Source organism: Haplochromis burtoni, unplaced genomic scaffold (assembly GCF_018398535.1).
Source record: "Haplochromis burtoni strain Fernald_Lab_line unplaced genomic scaffold, NCSU_Asbu1 Contig_295, whole genome shotgun sequence".
NCBI classification, from domain to species: domain Eukaryota; kingdom Metazoa; phylum Chordata; class Actinopteri; order Cichliformes; family Cichlidae; genus Haplochromis; species Haplochromis burtoni.
Window position 1 is genome coordinate 62,061 of NW_024582656.1, and position 17,158 is coordinate 79,218.

Below are 17,158 nucleotides of genomic sequence, written 5' to 3' on the forward strand. Positions count from 1 at the left end.
GAGTCCAAGTCATGTGACTCGAGTCCACACCTCTGTTATCACGTCAACCTGCAGATCATTCTAGCATATCTAAATCTTTACGTGGTACTTTCTATATGCTGGCAGTACACACCTCACTTGTAAGGGTCATAGTTTCTAAGTTACAGGGTTTTTTGTCAGTCTTTGATGTGTCGACCTCATTGGATGGAAGCCAGATTTAATTGGATTGTCACAATGACATCACTCTATGCCTCTAATAAGTTTAAATACATTTTTTCACTGTGAATGACGCAGTTTTGATATTAGTAGTGTGTAAGCCATTTTAACCATTAACTTTATTTGAAGGAGTTTTATTAAAGTGAGGAGCTGTATCAGTAAGTGTGCACCGGACGTTTTAATAAGAGAAAAATGCAGCATGTCACCAGATTTTCACATCATTTAAAGATTGAGAAGATGTCTTTCTTAGAAATCACCAGAGCCAGTGTCATCTGACCTTTGATGATCCCTGTCACATGAACGTTTCTCAGAAACTCTGACACTGGTTCCTTCATCCCGCCTCTCTCTGAGCATACTCTGACTGCATTTACCCAAGAAGACACTGACGTGGTCCACGGAGAGCGAAACGCCTGTAATGACGCAGATATAAACGATTAACCTGCTAACAAAAAAAAAAAGTGAAAAGCTTTTACATAATATTCTTTCTGTGGTTTTGTAGAGTCTCCGGCAGGCTGCTGCTGATGTTTGCTGATCGTGTTGAAGCATGACCTCATTACTTTTACATTTTACATTAACAGTGAGCCAGTGTATTCTTGTTTTTATGTTTTCAGACTTGTATCTTATTTGAAGTTCCTGAATTGAGTCATGCAGCTACAACAATTTGTAGGGTAGATTACAAAATATCACTGCTATGTATCAAGTGACAGAAATATCGGTTGTGTCACGTACGCCTCACAGTTACAGGAACACGGTCACGATCGATGCGTGAACACCAAACCTGAGCAAAACACTGGGAGACATTAGCTGATGAAGGCAGATTCAAAACACCAAGCTGGCCATGGTGAAACACTCCAGGATTCATAACAAGCTTCGGTAACCAGCGGGACCAACAAGCCTAGTACTGATTTGATAATATCATTTTTTTTAAATCAGTCAAGAAGAAGCCAGTCAGTCACTCCTTACCTTGCAGCTTCCTGTTTCAAAGTGGCCACACCCCCACCTGCAAGCCTGATCAGTTACAGCTTCCTGTTTCAAAGTGGCCACACCCCCACCTGTAAACCTGATCAGTTACAGCTTCCTGTTTCAAAGTGGCCACACCCACACCTGTAAGCCTGATCAGTTACAGCTTCCTGTTTCAAAGTGGCCACACCCCCACCTGTAAGCCTGATCAGTTACAGCTTCCTGTTTCAAAGTGGCCACACCCCCACCTGTAAGCCCGCTCCTGTGTCTCGTTCCCTCATTACTTCCTTGTGTATTTCAGCCTTGTGTTTTCCTCTGTCCGTTGTTGCCTCTCAGGGCTGTGTGTCATCGCCTTATTGTTCATTTTGAGTTCTGCGGTTCCACTTGAAAGTTTTGTGTTTTCCCTGTTTGTAATTTTAGAGTTTTTGCCACAGCCAATAAAGCGGCCTCTTACTGTTCAAGCTTTTGTTCGAGTCCTCATCCTGCCTGCAACACAGCTAACCTGGACAGTATCGGATCGATCCTAGCCTGATCAGATCAATACTTCTCTCCTCTGCGTTCAGCTCGTGGCTCCAGTACATCAGAACGCAGACGTGGCTGTGCAAGCGCCGCTCTGCCCGTCCTCCACTAACATTTTGCATTTTAGATGTTTTAAAAAAGGCCTTAGTTTTAGAGGAAGTCTAAACACAGACCACACACCAGAGGGCGCTGCAGAAAGAGTTTAATGTCTTTAACTTTACGTCTGTTTGAAAGGCTTCGATCAGCTGTTGGTTTATAGTTTCGTCAGCTTATGGATATTTCTGCTGATATTTTCCGGTGGAGCGTTGTGACTATCAGCTGGATTTACAGTATTTATATTTTGTGTTGCGTTTCCCTCGGCTCTCAGTTTCCTGTACTTTCCCCCTGAATGACCCTTTTGATTCAGAGGTAATTGATTAGTCAGAGACATGTACAGCAGGGCAATCATTCAATTTCCCCATTAAAGTCTAAAACCTCAGTGACATCACACCACGCTCCAGCCAATCTGGTCGCTGTTTATTAACCTCAAATCCCAGGAGCACTCTTTATCTACAGATTATAAAGTCAGAGTGTCTTCATGATTTTTGTCATCGTGACTCTGCTCAGCTGCTTCATCAACAGTCCTCTAATGGGGTAAGACTCTCCTGTGTGTCTGTGTTAGAGTTAAAACAGAAACTCTGGCGCCTTGTAAAACCTGATGCTTGCAGGCACCAGAAGCTCTTCCTGAGTTTGGGACGATCAGCTCAGGACTCTGTGTGAAGTTTCCTTTCTCATCTGTGGGAAACAGCAGCTTTAAATGCTGTTTTTTATGTGTTGGCTTTGAATTCTCCATTTATTACCTGTTCTGTTCTCACACACAGCAAAATCTCCAGTGTTAAATTAACACTGGAGAGTGTCTATATGGGTCCACTCCTCTGAGTGTTAAATACAACACTGTTGAGTGTTAAATTAACACTTTTGACAGTGTTATATGTTTAAAAGTAACCTAGTCAGTTTTGAAGATTAACAAAGGCTAACACTGAGCAGTGCTGATTTTCTAACACTGGAAAATAACTCAAAATGTTAGAAATATTCCAGTGTTAGAAAACCAGCACTGCTCAGTGTTAGCCTTTGTTAATCTTCAAAACTGACTGGGTTACTTTCCACCTGTCAGACGGTTGGTGGTTTGCTCCCTGGCAAATTAGTAGTATTAGTAGTGTTTAGAGAAAAAGTAAGTGCATGGTTAAAGAAAATGTTTCATGTTAACAAAATGACAATTTTTTAAATCATTTGGAAATAAAATTTTTATTGTGTTTGAGCATGTATTCATATCTTTGTGGGGACCAAAAACTAATAATTGACTTGAGGGGACCAGAATCCTGGACGGCATTTTTACACTCAAAATGTGGTTTTAGTGTCAGAGTTACAATTAGGTTATGTTTGGGGAAAGCATTACGTCACTGTGTGTGTGTGTGTGTGTGTGTGTGTGTGTGTGTGTGTGTGTGTGTGTGTGTGTGTAATATTCAGCCACTTTTCTTTGCCTATACAGTAACACATTTTTGTGTAATAACACTCGTGTGTTCTGGATGTTTTACCGTTGCATAAGAACCAAGTTTATGTTGTGACCCCGCTCTACACTTCTGTACGCTGTAAATCCTTTAATTTATTTATTTTCTGCGTATTGTTCATTTCTTTTCTTTAATTTAATTATTCTATTTTACTTATTTCTTTGTAGTGAAGTAAGAATCTTATTGCCCAGCGTAACCTGAGCGGTGCGGAGGACAACAAACTTCTTCATTCAAAGTTTATTGCAGATAACAGTAACTACCTTTGCTACTTCTGAAGAAATTATGATGGGACCCTAAAAAAATTACTATGTACAATAATGGATTTCTATACATTTTACATCAGATGAAAATGTTTGTTGTAAGATTCAGATAATTATTTATTAAAGCGAGACATTTTAAATGAGAATAAGAAAGAAAAGTATTTCTTTGTGCCCCCCTCTCCCTGTTAATGCCCTACCTGCCCCCCTGGCAACACTTTGCTAGACCCGCCCCTGCACAGTTACCAGCTGTCAGCTACCTAAAAAAGGATCCTGGTGTTATTTGTCTCTCAGAAACAGCTCATAACTTCCCTTCAACTCATTCATCCAGCCAGTCCAGCTATGCATGTAACCCAACTAATACCTGTGGTCACTGCTTAACTTTAACGTTGCGAAGCTGCCAATTTACTGCTCAGTCTACATCCCCACCCTCACCGATGGTCACAAGCTCTGGGTAGCGACCAAAGGATGAGGTCATGGATACAAATGAGTTTCCTTGGAAGAGAGTTCGGCAGAATATGGATGGATGATTTCAAATGATCCCAGTCTGAATTGTGGGATTATTTCCACTTCATCCATGTTGAGTAGTTTAAATAGACGTTGCTGAAAATCAAAAACAACAAACAAATAAAGAAAAAGTCAAAAAAAAGTTCCTTCATGCAGAAAACTGCAAAATACTGATTAAGTGTCTGAAATACAGAACGTTGATCTTGGTGCAATAGTTTTCCTCGTGATGCTTTTAGGTGACTTATTGAAGGTGCTTTCCATTTTCCACAGAGACGACTTGTAAAGCTGAAACTCAGATGATGCAAACTCAAGATCATTTTCTCCCTGTAAAGTCTTCACGCCGTTTCTCTGCGCTCTCGTTTTAAAGAAAGGCTTTTGTGCTGCGTCTGAGCCGCTGTGTGCTCGGCGGCTGGAGCGGAGAAAAGACGATTTTCATGCTGGCTTTGGTCGAACAGTCGTGAGCTTTGTGGAGGCTCGGCAGCTGACTGCCTCATGCTGATGTGAAGGTCGTGGAGGCGAGTCTGATCTGTGACCTCTGTTTGTTTTTTCTCAGATTTGGCGAAAGAGAAATGTCATCTCATCCAGATCATGAGGTGAGCTAAGAGCGAACATACTTAGGCTTCGCCCAAACGTTTCTCCAGCTCCTCCACAGAAGAGGAGGAAGGGATTCGATCTGTGGAAGCATGAGCAACAAATGATGAAATACAGAATGAATGGGAATAAAAGAACAACGTGATCTGTGTTTGTATCGATATATAAGTATGTGAAAAAGTATTTGTGAGGTGGAGGTGGGCTCGGATCATTGTCCTGCTGCATAACCTGAGGGAGCTTTAGCTCGAATGCCCAAATATTCCAGTATTCCCAGTTCCAGCTTTAAAAAACCCCATTGTAGTTCTGATGAGGTGTAACGGTTTTCCTCCTCGTGTTTCAGACCAATGCCGTCCTGAGAGCTTCCCATCTGCCTCTGGTTCGCTCAGCGTTACAGATGGTGACTTCGATGTACTCGGGGGTCAAAGCTCGCAACCGTCTGCTGGGTCTGATGGGAGGAATGGCCGAGGTCGGAGTTCGCAGCTTTTCCCAAGAGGCCATGAGACGAGCCACGCCCCTCCTGCAGAGTTTGGAGCCACAGAGTACGTGACAGCACTGCTGGCACCGTTAGCTTCATCTCACCTGATCACAGTTTCGCTGCCTCTGAATCGTGTTTGTCTTGTTCTCCACAGTCGATGCTGCCAACAGTTTTGCGCTCGTTGGTCTTGATCACCTGGAGAAAACCTATCCGATCCTGAACCAGTCAACAGACGAGGTCAGTACCTGCTACAGATGTGATGTTTCTGTTGTGGTCATGTCACAAACTTTTCTTTGCACCGCTGCCAGTTAAGGTAACGGTAAATTTCTGCACTAGAGTACGAGCGAGCAGCCAGGCTGTCGAAACAACAGGATCCAACGGAAGAAAGGCTCAGCATTGTTTTAAAAGGCTATACACGGATCATTTAAAATCGTCACCTTTATGTAAAATTAAAGTAATAAATGTAGTTTTTCCATCCAGCTTAAAGTCCTTCAGACATCACTCAAAGGATTCAGTTGTAGTTTCAGGTGTTTGTCTAGAACAGGACACCTGGGGGCAGAAATCACCTGGAGAAAGCCTCTGGGCACTTCCTGCTCAGCAGCCGACACACAGAGAGCTGCTCTGAGGAGGTGGTGGAAACCAAACCTGGAGCTCAAAGAGATTCATCAGGCAGGCCCAAACAGGACTGTAGATAATTGTAAAGTGTCTCACGTGCTTCAGCTGCCCCCAGGTGGTTCGTATCAGTTTGATCTCCTCCAACATTTGCAGTGTCTCTGAGCCTGTTAAAGGCTTAATGTGCAAAGACGACTCTTAAAAACCGTTTACAATGTCAGGGAAGGCTGCTGCCTGATGTTACAGGGACTTTAAATCGCTGTAAATGCCTGCCTCTGATCAGGTTATGACTCACCTGAAGGACGCCTTCTTCCTGACCCTGGATGACGTGCAGCTGTGGGTGGTGGACGGCCTGGACGCAGCTCTGGATCAGGTGGAGCGTCTGGCCGACGTAGGCCGGGTGGCTGTGCAGCAGCTGAAGAACACTCAGGTGGGCCAGGCCGCCATGTCGGGACTCGATGACGTGCTGAGTCGCGTGGAGGACGCCACCGCCTACTACCTGCCCCTCCCACCCACACTGCGTGAGTATGAGGAGGGTTGTAGTGCTCTTTGGCAAAACAGCTATTTTTCTGTAAGTCTGAGAGATTTAAGTTAATGTTGCCTCACCTGTAGTTATCGTGTTATCACACAGAAATGCATCCCTGCAGCTCATATTTCAGACGAGATTATCGAGAATCAACTTTTTTCTGTGGAAAACGTGTGTGTGAGTGTGAGTACATATCTTTGTGGGGCAAAATCCCCACAAGTTTGAAGGCATTTTTGAGACTCAAAATATGGTTTTAGAGTCAGGGTCATGGTTAAGGTCAGGGGCTGGGAAAGCGTTATGTCGATTAGATGTCTGCACAAGATAGGAGTACTTGACACTGTGGCTGTGTCCCAATTCAGGGTCTGCAGCCTTAAAGGCCGCATTTCAAGGCCGATTACGTCACAGCGGCGCGCCGAAGGCTGTCCCAATTCAAAGGCTGCTCGAAATGCGGCCCTCAAATGCGTCCTCCATTTCCCTGAATTTTAAGGCTGTGGCAGTGTAGACTTCGTGGTCCCATATATCCCACAATTCATAGCGCGGCAGTCGGTGTGGAGAATTCTGCCGCAGACGGCAGGAGCGGAGCGGCCGAAGAGTAAACTGTGAAAAGTAAGTACTGAATATGATGTCACTTATTTATGTGCAAATGTTTAATAACGAAGAACATTAAAACATGACTGTTGGCCACATGTCGGCAAAGTTATGTGACGTTAGTGACGTTTGTACTAACTTGGTTTTAAAGCCTTAAAATATGCGCCGTTCAATAGCTGAGCTTAATCTGACAGAGAATGATCAAAGCTCATGTAGAAACAAACACATGAACAAAAGATTTTCTCCTTCATTTCTGTCAAACACAGCTGTATGACACGTTTCCAGCTGTTAGTATCATGGTTGCTAGGCAACCTGGGCAGCGCAACGGAGGCTAGACCGCCCCATTTCACAAGCCTCGCACTTCCGGCCTCAGCGGTCTTTGAGCACGCGGCCCTTGAGGATCGTTGAGGCTGCAGACCCTGAATTGGGATACAGCCTGTGTGTGCGTGTGGGATATTTTTCTGCAGAATTCAACCAGCAGAGGGAGCCGAAGCTCTGCTGACTCCCCAAACTGCTGCTGGCGACTTCAGCTCTTTATGCTGATAATAGCCAACGAACCAATCAGAGAGCAGAGTCCTCGGTGTCACATGTTGACGCCAATAACACTGAAGGTGACAGGATCAAAACCTCACTTCATGTGAAACTCTGAGGAAATTTCTAGACTGAGTGTGTTTACCGTTTGTCTTTATATCTATGTGAGGCCTGGTTGGAATTTTAAAACAGCGAGGACATTTGAGCTGTGTCACCGAAAGCGTTTTTAAAATCTTCTTATTGTAGGTCAGGGGCGTCAAATGCAAGGGCCACACCAGGAAATGAGACCAGACATGAAGTTTCTGAACATGCTTTAATGTCATGTGAAATGCACGTTCTGCCCAGACTCCAGTTCAGCACGAGTTCTACAAACGTTACTTTTGATGGCTGCTTGCTGTAACCTATCTTTATGAATGCAAAGCCTTCTGCCTCTGAACGTCTCTGCCGTCCATCAGGTCAGGAATGGGAGCTGAGGGTGCAGCAGTACGAGAGTGAAGACGATGGCGATGAGCCCAGTATGTGGACGAGGGTCCGCAGCCTCCTGCTGACTCTCAGCCTGCAGCTTTATCACCGCCTGATGAAGATCAGAGAGCAGCTGCAGAGAGCCGTCAGGGCGATGGGAGACGCTGCCGACAAGGTGAGAGCAAACCAAACTCCCGCAGAACTCGGTGTGTGATGTTTAACGTGAAAGGAAACACGACAGAGTTGTGGGGTTTGTTTAGGCGACCTGAATGCCAGTGAGAGAAGAAACGAGATTCATTTTAAGGTCCGGAAGACCTGGGATCTAATCCACATAAACCTAAAAGAGGAACCAAATCTAAACTAAACTACATCTAAACATGTTGGAGGATCTCAACAGTTCCCCCAACGAAATGGGAAGTCCAGAGAGCGTGAGTTCTTAGAAATTCTTTCACATACCCAGCAGACATCCTCGTGTGGACCCACTTTGGTAGCTGTGGGTGAACTGTGGGCCTGTGTGGGCAGAAAAAACCCACACTTATCCCACACTGACCTGAGTGGCTGTGCTCACCGCAACTTTGTCCTTTGGGGCCTCAGAAAGGGGCTTCTATGGGCACACTACTACACTGCCCAGCTGGGGCACATCTGGACCTTATAGTGCAGGATTCATTCCATCTAATCTGAATCATATCCAGTAATTTGATTGATAAAATCAATCCCCCAGCTGAGTTTGGGCTGCAGATAAATGATAAATGGCCTGTATTTGTATAGCGCCTTACTAGTCCCTAAGGACCCCAAAGCGCTTTACAACACCACTATTCATTCACTCTCACATTCACACACTGGTGGAGGCACAGCTGCCCTGGGGCGCACTGACAGAAGTGAGGCTGCCATATCGCGCCATCGGCCCCTCTGGCCACCACCAGTAGGCGACGGGTGAAGTGTCTTGCCCAAGGACACAACGACCGAGACTGTCCAAGCCGGGGCTCGAACCGGCAACCTTCCGATTACAAGACGAACTCCCAACTCTTGATTGAGCCACGATCGCCTCAAGAGTTGGGATAAAAGTATAACAACTTGGACGTAGCTTCCAGGTCCTGTCTTCTGACTTATGACCAGCAGGGGGCGATATCTATGATCTCCTAGCTTCTCTGGGCTCGGTCGCGTGTTTCACATGATACTGAATAAAAGTTTTAGACAGTTTTGTAAACATTGCGTATTTTAAGACTCACAAAGGAGGATTATCGAACAACAACAACAGCCAACAACCTCGAAGTTTGATGGTCCCATCGATTTAAAACACCACGAAGGCGATGATGAAAAAACACATCACAAGGTCAAAAAACAGGACTTCAGGACCCTGGGGCTGATGTCACCAGAGGAATTAAAACGTTTAAACCTTTTCTAATGATGATGATGATAAGTATCTGTCAGTCACACTTTCCAGGTTTTTACTTTAAACCTGTCTTTATGTTTGAATGTGAGGAACTGACTGTGACAGTCACACTTTAAAAATACAAACAAAAGTCCTCATAATTATGACGAGCACATGAGGAAATATGTCCACGTGGGCCAAACTAAACTGCACGTTTCTGTGTCCTGAGATAATTTGAGTCCAGTGTGTTCTCGTTTTGTTGTTAATGTTAGTTTCAGTTATTTAGCCTCCTAAGACCCGAACTCTTCCACAGCAGCATTTTTAATTTCTCTTTGATATTTGGGCTGATTGGGTCCTGATGAATGTAAAAACAAAGAATTAGCAGATTTTTTTTTTGCCTAATTTTTGTTTCTAACAAAAATAAGAGCCATATATGAGGATATTCGTTTTAAATTTTGATAGAAGAGTAGCATATAATGTCCTCGTAAGTGGGTATCAGGCCCTTGTAGAGCAAAATTGAGTATTTTGGTCTAAATAACCCAAAATGTGATGTCAACATATTTGGACGCCAGGTCCTAGGAGGTTAAAGCTTTTAGTTTTCTGTGTTATTTTTAGTAGCGTTCACCTTTGACTCGTCCTCCTCAGTTTATCCTAAAACCCCCACGTTTCTCCTCCCAGCAGCTTTTATGACTCTCAGACTGGGACCAGCGTTTATCGCTGAGAGGCGGCGGCAGCAAGCTCTTCCCTAAAACAAACGTTTCTGTCATTTTCACCATGATAGAAATCTTCTGCCGTCCAGAACAAACAAACGAGGAGACGTGAAGCAGCTGCTGTAAGACGAGTGGTCTCGTTTATCTGGCTCTGTGAGGACCAGTTTAAAAATGAAAGCAAATTAGCCCAACACACAGGTCTGTCTGAGGGTTCAGAGGTCGACACGCGAAGTTTCCGATACAAAAGTCCAACCTGTTCAAAGTGTCTTTCTTTTCTTTTTATCCAATTCAACATAAAATATCTAATAAACCTGAAGAAACATGATTCAGAAGTGACTGTGCAAACCAATGAAACCATCCCAGAAGCTATGGGATGAAACTGCACTTAAAATGGGACGTAAGACATTAAAAAACACCTCATGCACGCCTGACAAGTCAGAAATGTTCCAACTTAAGAATCTTGGAACATTTTGGCCAGTTTGTCCAGAAAGTCCTAAAACTGAGCACATAGAAAACCTGAACAACAGCCCTACAAACTGAAATATGAAACATCAGACAGGATAAGAGCTGCAGGATGTTTCTCAGACACCTACATGTGTGCTCATTACACCTGGGAGCGCCAAAGTGTGTGTGTGTGTGTTGGCGGCAGCTACGTGACTGGACACACACACACATCAGACTCAGTTTGATCGAGTACAGATTAGCGTTGTTATGTGAGCAGATAAATTGAGAAGAATTTTAAACGAGAAGAATCCAAAGAAAGAAAACGTGACTCGACACTAAAACATGAATGAAAGCAATGGGAGGAAGCTCCAGCCTGCTTGGTGCAGGTGTTGCAGGCACACCTGTATTCACGGCGCTGTAATGACAACAGGAAACGGCTCATAAAGACATCTCCGAGGTCACTTTGACTTTGGCCTCCGGGCCTCACGTGTAAATGTTTTTTAGGGTGTGGATGAGAACAGAAAATAAATATCAGCGTCAGTTTAGATGTCCTGCTGTTAAAGAAAACACAAGTGTTCTCTGAATAGCGAGGGATGGATTGATGGCACACAGATGGGAGTCTCCTGCCTTCGGGAAAATGAGCTCCATTAAAGATAAATGGATGTGCTTCCTCAGCAGACGGCTGTAATCTAAGCGGAGCTCGCTGCCTACGTGCCGCGTGGAGCGTCTGAGCTGATGGGGCGATAACGGCCGAGTGTGGTCTGACTCACGGCCTCAGCTTGTTTAAAACATGCTGAGCGACATGCAGAGCGACACAGATCTACATCATGATATCCAGCCTCTGCCCTCAAAGTGCACACTGAGAAGTTTATCTGTGGGTGATTTTAACTGTATTTCACAGATGCAACCTGTTACTTTACGCTCTCACTGAGACACACTCATTACACTACACCAGTGTTTGTACAGTAGCAGCTTTTGTAGCGTTGCCTCTACAGGACAGTTTAAATCACAAGTGCAGACTGTCAGCGTCACTTCAAGGAGTTTCAAATTTGTCATGAATTGTTCTGGACTTTCATTCATTTTTATGTACAATAACTGGACAGACTAACTTTAATTTTAAGGACTGGTTTAACTACTTTAATACTAGTCAGTCTAAACTGTGAGGCGCTTTCACCTGCTGCCATGCATGCCCACGCCATCACCCTGCTGGTGTCTGCTTCAGCTCATGAGCTCTTTCTCTGCTTCTGCTTTTCCCATCGTTCAGCTCCAACTTCATCTTGGTTTCTGTGCCGGCTTTTTTTCTGGCTAATCCAAGTTTTCCTAAGTCGGGTCTGTCCTTCTTGTTCTTCAGTGGAGCGCAGTCTATCGTAAACTCTGTATTTCCACTCATGTCCTGATTCAGACCTCATCATCGGCGTTCTTCACTCGCTCACATGTTGTGCGGAGGTTTTCTTAAACAAGGAAAGACGTCTGCACCACGATTTGTCTCCTGTGTGTTTCAGACCTTTCAGTGTTGCTGATCCCGTTGGTGGAGTCCTTCTTTTTGAGACTTTTTAAGCAGATTGTGGATTTTTGCTGTTCTTATTTTGGTTTAATTTTGGTTTTTCATGGTAATAATGGCCACCTTCACTTCAACTGCCTGTCAGTCAATTGTTTAAGTGCCTTTAAACTCAGGAGTTTAGATCATTCCTAAACCATTAATGCAATTTTATCTTTAATGCAAATGATAATTCGCACTCAAAACACATCTTGATATTCATATCTTCTACTTTCAAGATCAGGCTTCAAACTTTCCTTTTTGCTAAAGCATATAGTTAGGGCTGGACCAGGTGACCCTGAATCCTCCCTTAGTTGTGCTGCAGTAGGTGTAGGCTGCCGGGGGATTCCCATGATGCATTGAGTTTTTCTTCTTCACTCACTATGTATTAACAGACCTCTCTGCACTGAATCATATCTGTTATTAATCTCTGTCTCTCTTCCACAGCATGTCTTTATCCTGTCTTCCTTCTCTCACCCCAACCAATCACAGCAGATGGCCCCGCCCCTCCCTGAGCCTGGTTCTTTCTTCCTGTTAAAAGGGAGTTTTTCCTTCCCACTGTCAGCAAAGTGCTGCTCATAGGGGGTCATATGATTGTTGGGTTTGTCTCTGTATGTAGTATTGTAGGGTCTGCCTGACATTATAAAGCACCCTGAGGTGACTTTTGTTGTAATTTGGCGCTGTATAAATAAAAATAAATTGAATCTTTGTGGGGACCAAAATGATATGAATACCCGACGTGTGTGTATGTAAAGATGCACACAGAGGATTGTGAAGTTATTTGAATGAAAGGCAGAAACGTGACAATGTTTGTCTAGATTGTGTTTGTGCATTACGTCGTCCCGATCACTGAGCCAAACACTGACTGCGTCCAGTGTTTTTGTAGGTCTCTATCTTACCGTATAAAACGCCTTGAGGCGTCTGTTGTTGTGATTTGGTTTTATAAAATCAAACTGATTGAATTAGACCTGCTGCTGAAGCTCCACGTGTTGCTGCTTTGATAGCACCATTACTGCGTGCAGCACCACGGGAAAGCAAAGGCCTTCACAGTTTTGGTGCAGCCTTCTGAACTGAAGCATCGTGATTCCCCGCATGCAGTAGAAGTAGTGAGGAGCGATAAAACGAGTTGGATGCCCTAAAATGTTTCAGCTCTTTGAGTTTTAATGAGTCTTTTATCAAAAGCATCTTTGGTGTGAGGAAACACTGAACTCTATCCTTTCCCCTGTGAAACATGAAAGGCTTCTGTGGTGTTTTTACTTCACCAGTGAGCAGTTTGTTTCTTCTTGCTGGTATCTGGCCGTGCTGTGAAAGGCACGTCGCAGTGACCCTGCAAAAGCCTCTCATCTCCTCCACAGTGTGACTTATAAGCACAGGCTGGTCACATTTCTGAGGCTCGGCTGTGGGCGCAGCCGTCCTGTTTCATTCAGACTAATGAGGACGTGTCTCTGCAGGTGAGCTGGTCAACATGTTGTTGTGTCAGCAGCAATCAGCCGCCTCATTAGCCTGTCGCTGTGCGCTCACGTGTTCAAGTGGCTGTTTGTCAGCAGCACAGAAGGTCACGGCCCGCTGTCTCAGTTTGACCCAAATACCCGAAGCCCAAATTTCCCAGGACAGACCTGAGAACATTTTGTATTCGGAGAGAAAAACAACAATCTCTGCGTAAATATCTCGTTACGCATCCTGGCTTGTCTCTGATTGGTCGGCTGATGCTCAGTCAGCTGTCACTCCAATAAACAGGACCAAAGACTGGAAGCATAAATTCCAAAATGTTCCTCCTGCTGTTTATTTTTAGCACCACTTGCTTTTCTCCCAACTTTTTTGCTGCAAATACTTTTCATGAAATAGTAAAGTATCTCAGTTCGAATATGAGTTTATGAGATGTGCAAATTATTGCATTCATTCTTTGTTTACATTTTACACAGCATCCAAACTTATCTGCAGTTTGTGTTGTATGTATGTTATATGCAATTACATTGGCCCAAATCTAAATTAGACAGAGTTTTGTCTCTCGGTGAGCCCTGAGTGTTTAACCTGCAGAGACGAAGTAAATGCAGACGAGGCAAGGAAGAGGAAAAGGGAGCGCAGAAGGAAAGCAGCAAGTATAAAAGAGAAGGTGGCGAGGGAAGTAAGAAAAATGAGAAAGGAAATGATGTTTCACATAAAGGATGATGGGATGGAAGGTTGTCTGTGTGTGCGGCTACTGCAGGTAGGGGGAAATCTAGACAGTGCGGAGTGAACGTCGGACAGGAAACAATCAGTGTCCTGATGTATAATTACACTTTGATCCTTTTCCTTTTAAGTAAGTGATGCAGATTGTTGCTGTGAGCCTTTCTGGAGTGAGGCAAACAAACATAATTCCTCTTATTACTGAACTTTCATCCACATAATGCAGTGTTGCCACGAGTTTACAGGCAGGCGAAATAAATGAATGGATGTTTTTATCATCTAAGAGCCCAAATTCCAGGTTTGAAGCTGTTGCTTATGGACCAGATTATCTTCCCTGCGTCTTTTTGTCACTGTGATCCTGAAACAAGATATTTTTTATTCGTTTATAGTCTTCAAAAGAAGTATTCAGCTGGAGGCGTGGTTCTTCTAAATACCAGCACAAACTGGAGTCCTTTCACATGTGAGTGTAGTTAATTCAGTGCTTTTCCTCCACAAAATAAATGCATCACTGATTACATTTGGGGACGTGTGACAGACGGGCCCTGATCTCATTCCTGCTGTTCCTGCCGTCTTTGTTCCTGAGCAATCCCTCCTCACGCGTTGCTTTCTGTGTCCTCACGTGTCGCTCTGCTTCCAGCTGGTGCCGGTCCAATTTTTCTCCCCCGTTGTGTCCCAGAAAATTTGCTGTCTCCGTAAACTCCGAGAGGTTTACGGAGAGTTTATGCCAACGAAAGGACACGAGTGTCCCAGTTCGGGTATGGCACTCACTTATTACAGATTTAAGGAAAGTGCAGAGAGGCCCCACTGAACAGTAACACAGTATTTCACTACACAGATCAGAATTCATCACCGGGGTAAAGGAACTCAATCAAGCTGTTTGCGAACTTTCTTCATAATAACACCAAAAACTAAATCCTGGAGATCCTCGGGTTCTGTGATCTGTTCCCAGATGGTGTTGCATGTTTGATCCACCTTCTCATTGATCCAGGCTTGGAACTGGGACTGGGAGTAGCTTATGACCCCATGAGGTTGGGTTTGTGTCTCCTCCTGGTCTCAGAATTGTTGAATGTGTTAGCCATGCATAGGTCCATTGCACCTGTCCATGATGGGTCATGTTTAGGCTACTAACAGATACATGTATGTGTTTACTGTAAAACAGCTGTAAGGAATTCTGGTTTATGTGACAGAAAAGTTAAAGGAGGTGAAAAGACAGAAGCTGAAGAACAAAGCAGCTAGAGGAGTGAAAAAGTCGAATTCTTCCGAGTTCATTCACCATTTGAGTAAGTTTACTGCTGAAGAGACACAAGATTCATGGATGTTCTAACAACAGCACCTGTTCCCTGCAGGTTGGTCTGCTTCGGGTCCTCAAGTTGTCCGGTGACCTGCTGCAATTCCTGCAGGGCCTCCTGGTGGCGCTGGTGTACCAAGCAGAGGCCCTCAGAGAGGCCTCTCTGAATGCGGTCAGAGTTCGGGCGACCATGTTGGCAGAGCTGCGTGTGGTTCGTCTGGTCCGAGGAGTACCCCTCCAAATCCAGGAGCTGCTTCAAGAGCTGAGGGAAGTGGCCAAGATCATCCTTCAGTTCGTGTTCAACACCACACCACTTTACAACATGGTGAGTAGAAAGCACCTGCAACACACCTGTAACACACCTGAGACATGTCGGGATTTCCAACTCCACTCCCCATTTGTTTTCAGCTGCAGAAGCCATCTCCTCAGGAGGTGGAGGAATTCTTGAACCAAGAGGAGCTTGTATCCGACAACTCGTCCCGTCGCGGCTCCAGTAACAGCCTCTTCCTGAAGGCCATGGACGGCCGTCCTCGCCGCCGCCGGAGCCTGTACTCCCGCGCTGCACGAGGTTCCGGGGGTCCTGTGAGCCCCGACCCAACTAATGGCTGTCGTCGCTCGAGTCTGAAGGAGCCCCAAGCCACAGAGGTGGAGGGCACGCCCCTCCCTTCCGAAGGCGCCGCCCTTCGACGGCCATCTGCCGCCGAGCTGCTCCTCGCCCCGCTCAAACAGTTCGTCTCCCAGAGCCAGAAGGCCTTCGAGTACCTGACCCCCAACTCCTCCGAAAATGCTGCCAACGCTACAGAAACAACCGACTCCTAAACACCACGCTGAGGTTTGACCCCACCCTTATCCCCCACCGACCGCGGCCTTTGACCCCGACCCCCGAGCGATTACAGCCGGCCACCTCAGTCCTGGATGATCAGACGAACCTGCCTCAGCTGCTGCTGGTTTGTGCGTTCGTGTTCAGCCGCAAAGCTGTCACCAAATTATCATTTGATCGCTGACGCCGTTCTCGCTTTGGACAGGCGGCAACATGCAAAACCTACAAGAGGTTTCCTAAAGGAGGTTTTTAAGACAGAAGAAATAAAAAAGGGCCCAAGACCGATTCGTGTGGGACGCCTCCCAAAAAACACCGTCACATGAATCTAGAGTATCAGCCTGCATCAATGTAATTCCAGAGAAAACTCTGTCATTAGGTTTAATTGGGTTTAATGTCGAGCCACAAAGTCCCAAATAATCCCAGATCTGTTTCACATTTAGCAGAAAATGTTCTATTTATTTCACAATTCTTTCCAATATGTTAAATGTATGCTGTTCATAATCTGCTTTGCTTTGTAGAAGAAGCCAGAAGCCTTTAGCCACATTTCATAACCTTTTTCCAGTCACAGAGTTGATGAGATGTGACTGAAAGCGGTTTTGTTTTTTTGGTCAACGTGCAGCTTGGTTATGATGTTATTTTGTGTTTTGCTCCTGATAATCAAGCACTGATGCAAAGTAGTGATGAAGGCTCTGTTGTTGGTTGGAGATGTGTGGATGGGTTTGATACCAAGACTTGTTGGGTAGACGAATGTTCGCCAAGTTCTGAACTTTATTATGTAAAAAAGACAGATGCAGCAGAATCTAGTCAAAGTGATCAGCGGTGGTTGTAATTGTCCAAAATATCGAGCACTTTGAAATATTTCACGTTCAAACCTGTCAGGAAGTGACCCGTTTTATTTGGACAGAAATTTGCTGAAACTCATTTAATCTCTTTTAATTAATATAGTTTTGATAATTTAGAAGTTATCATTGGTTTTATGGTTGTCACTCTTGTCTGTATGAAACCACTTATGTAAACGATGATCTGAAAGTGTTTCTGACTGAGCCACAAG

The 17,158-nt window shown here is 44.7% G+C and overlaps 1 protein-coding gene across 1 annotated transcript; it reads left to right on the top strand.

Annotated features, from left to right (window-relative positions):
- The first annotated feature begins 2,218 nt into the window (after nt 1–2,218).
- On the top strand, nt 2,219–16,123 carry plin6 (perilipin 6). The gene is made up of 8 exons (XM_005941066.3): nt 2,219–2,307; nt 4,539–4,578; nt 4,917–5,115; nt 5,206–5,288; nt 5,947–6,184; nt 7,764–7,945; nt 15,346–15,612; nt 15,696–16,123. Exons 1-8 carry the CDS (start codon nt 2,252–2,254, stop codon nt 16,104–16,106), a joined length of 1,476 nt encoding a protein of 491 aa, XP_005941128.1. The 5' UTR covers nt 2,219–2,251; the 3' UTR covers nt 16,107–16,123.
- Nucleotides 16,124–17,158: the final 1,035 nt, after the last annotated feature.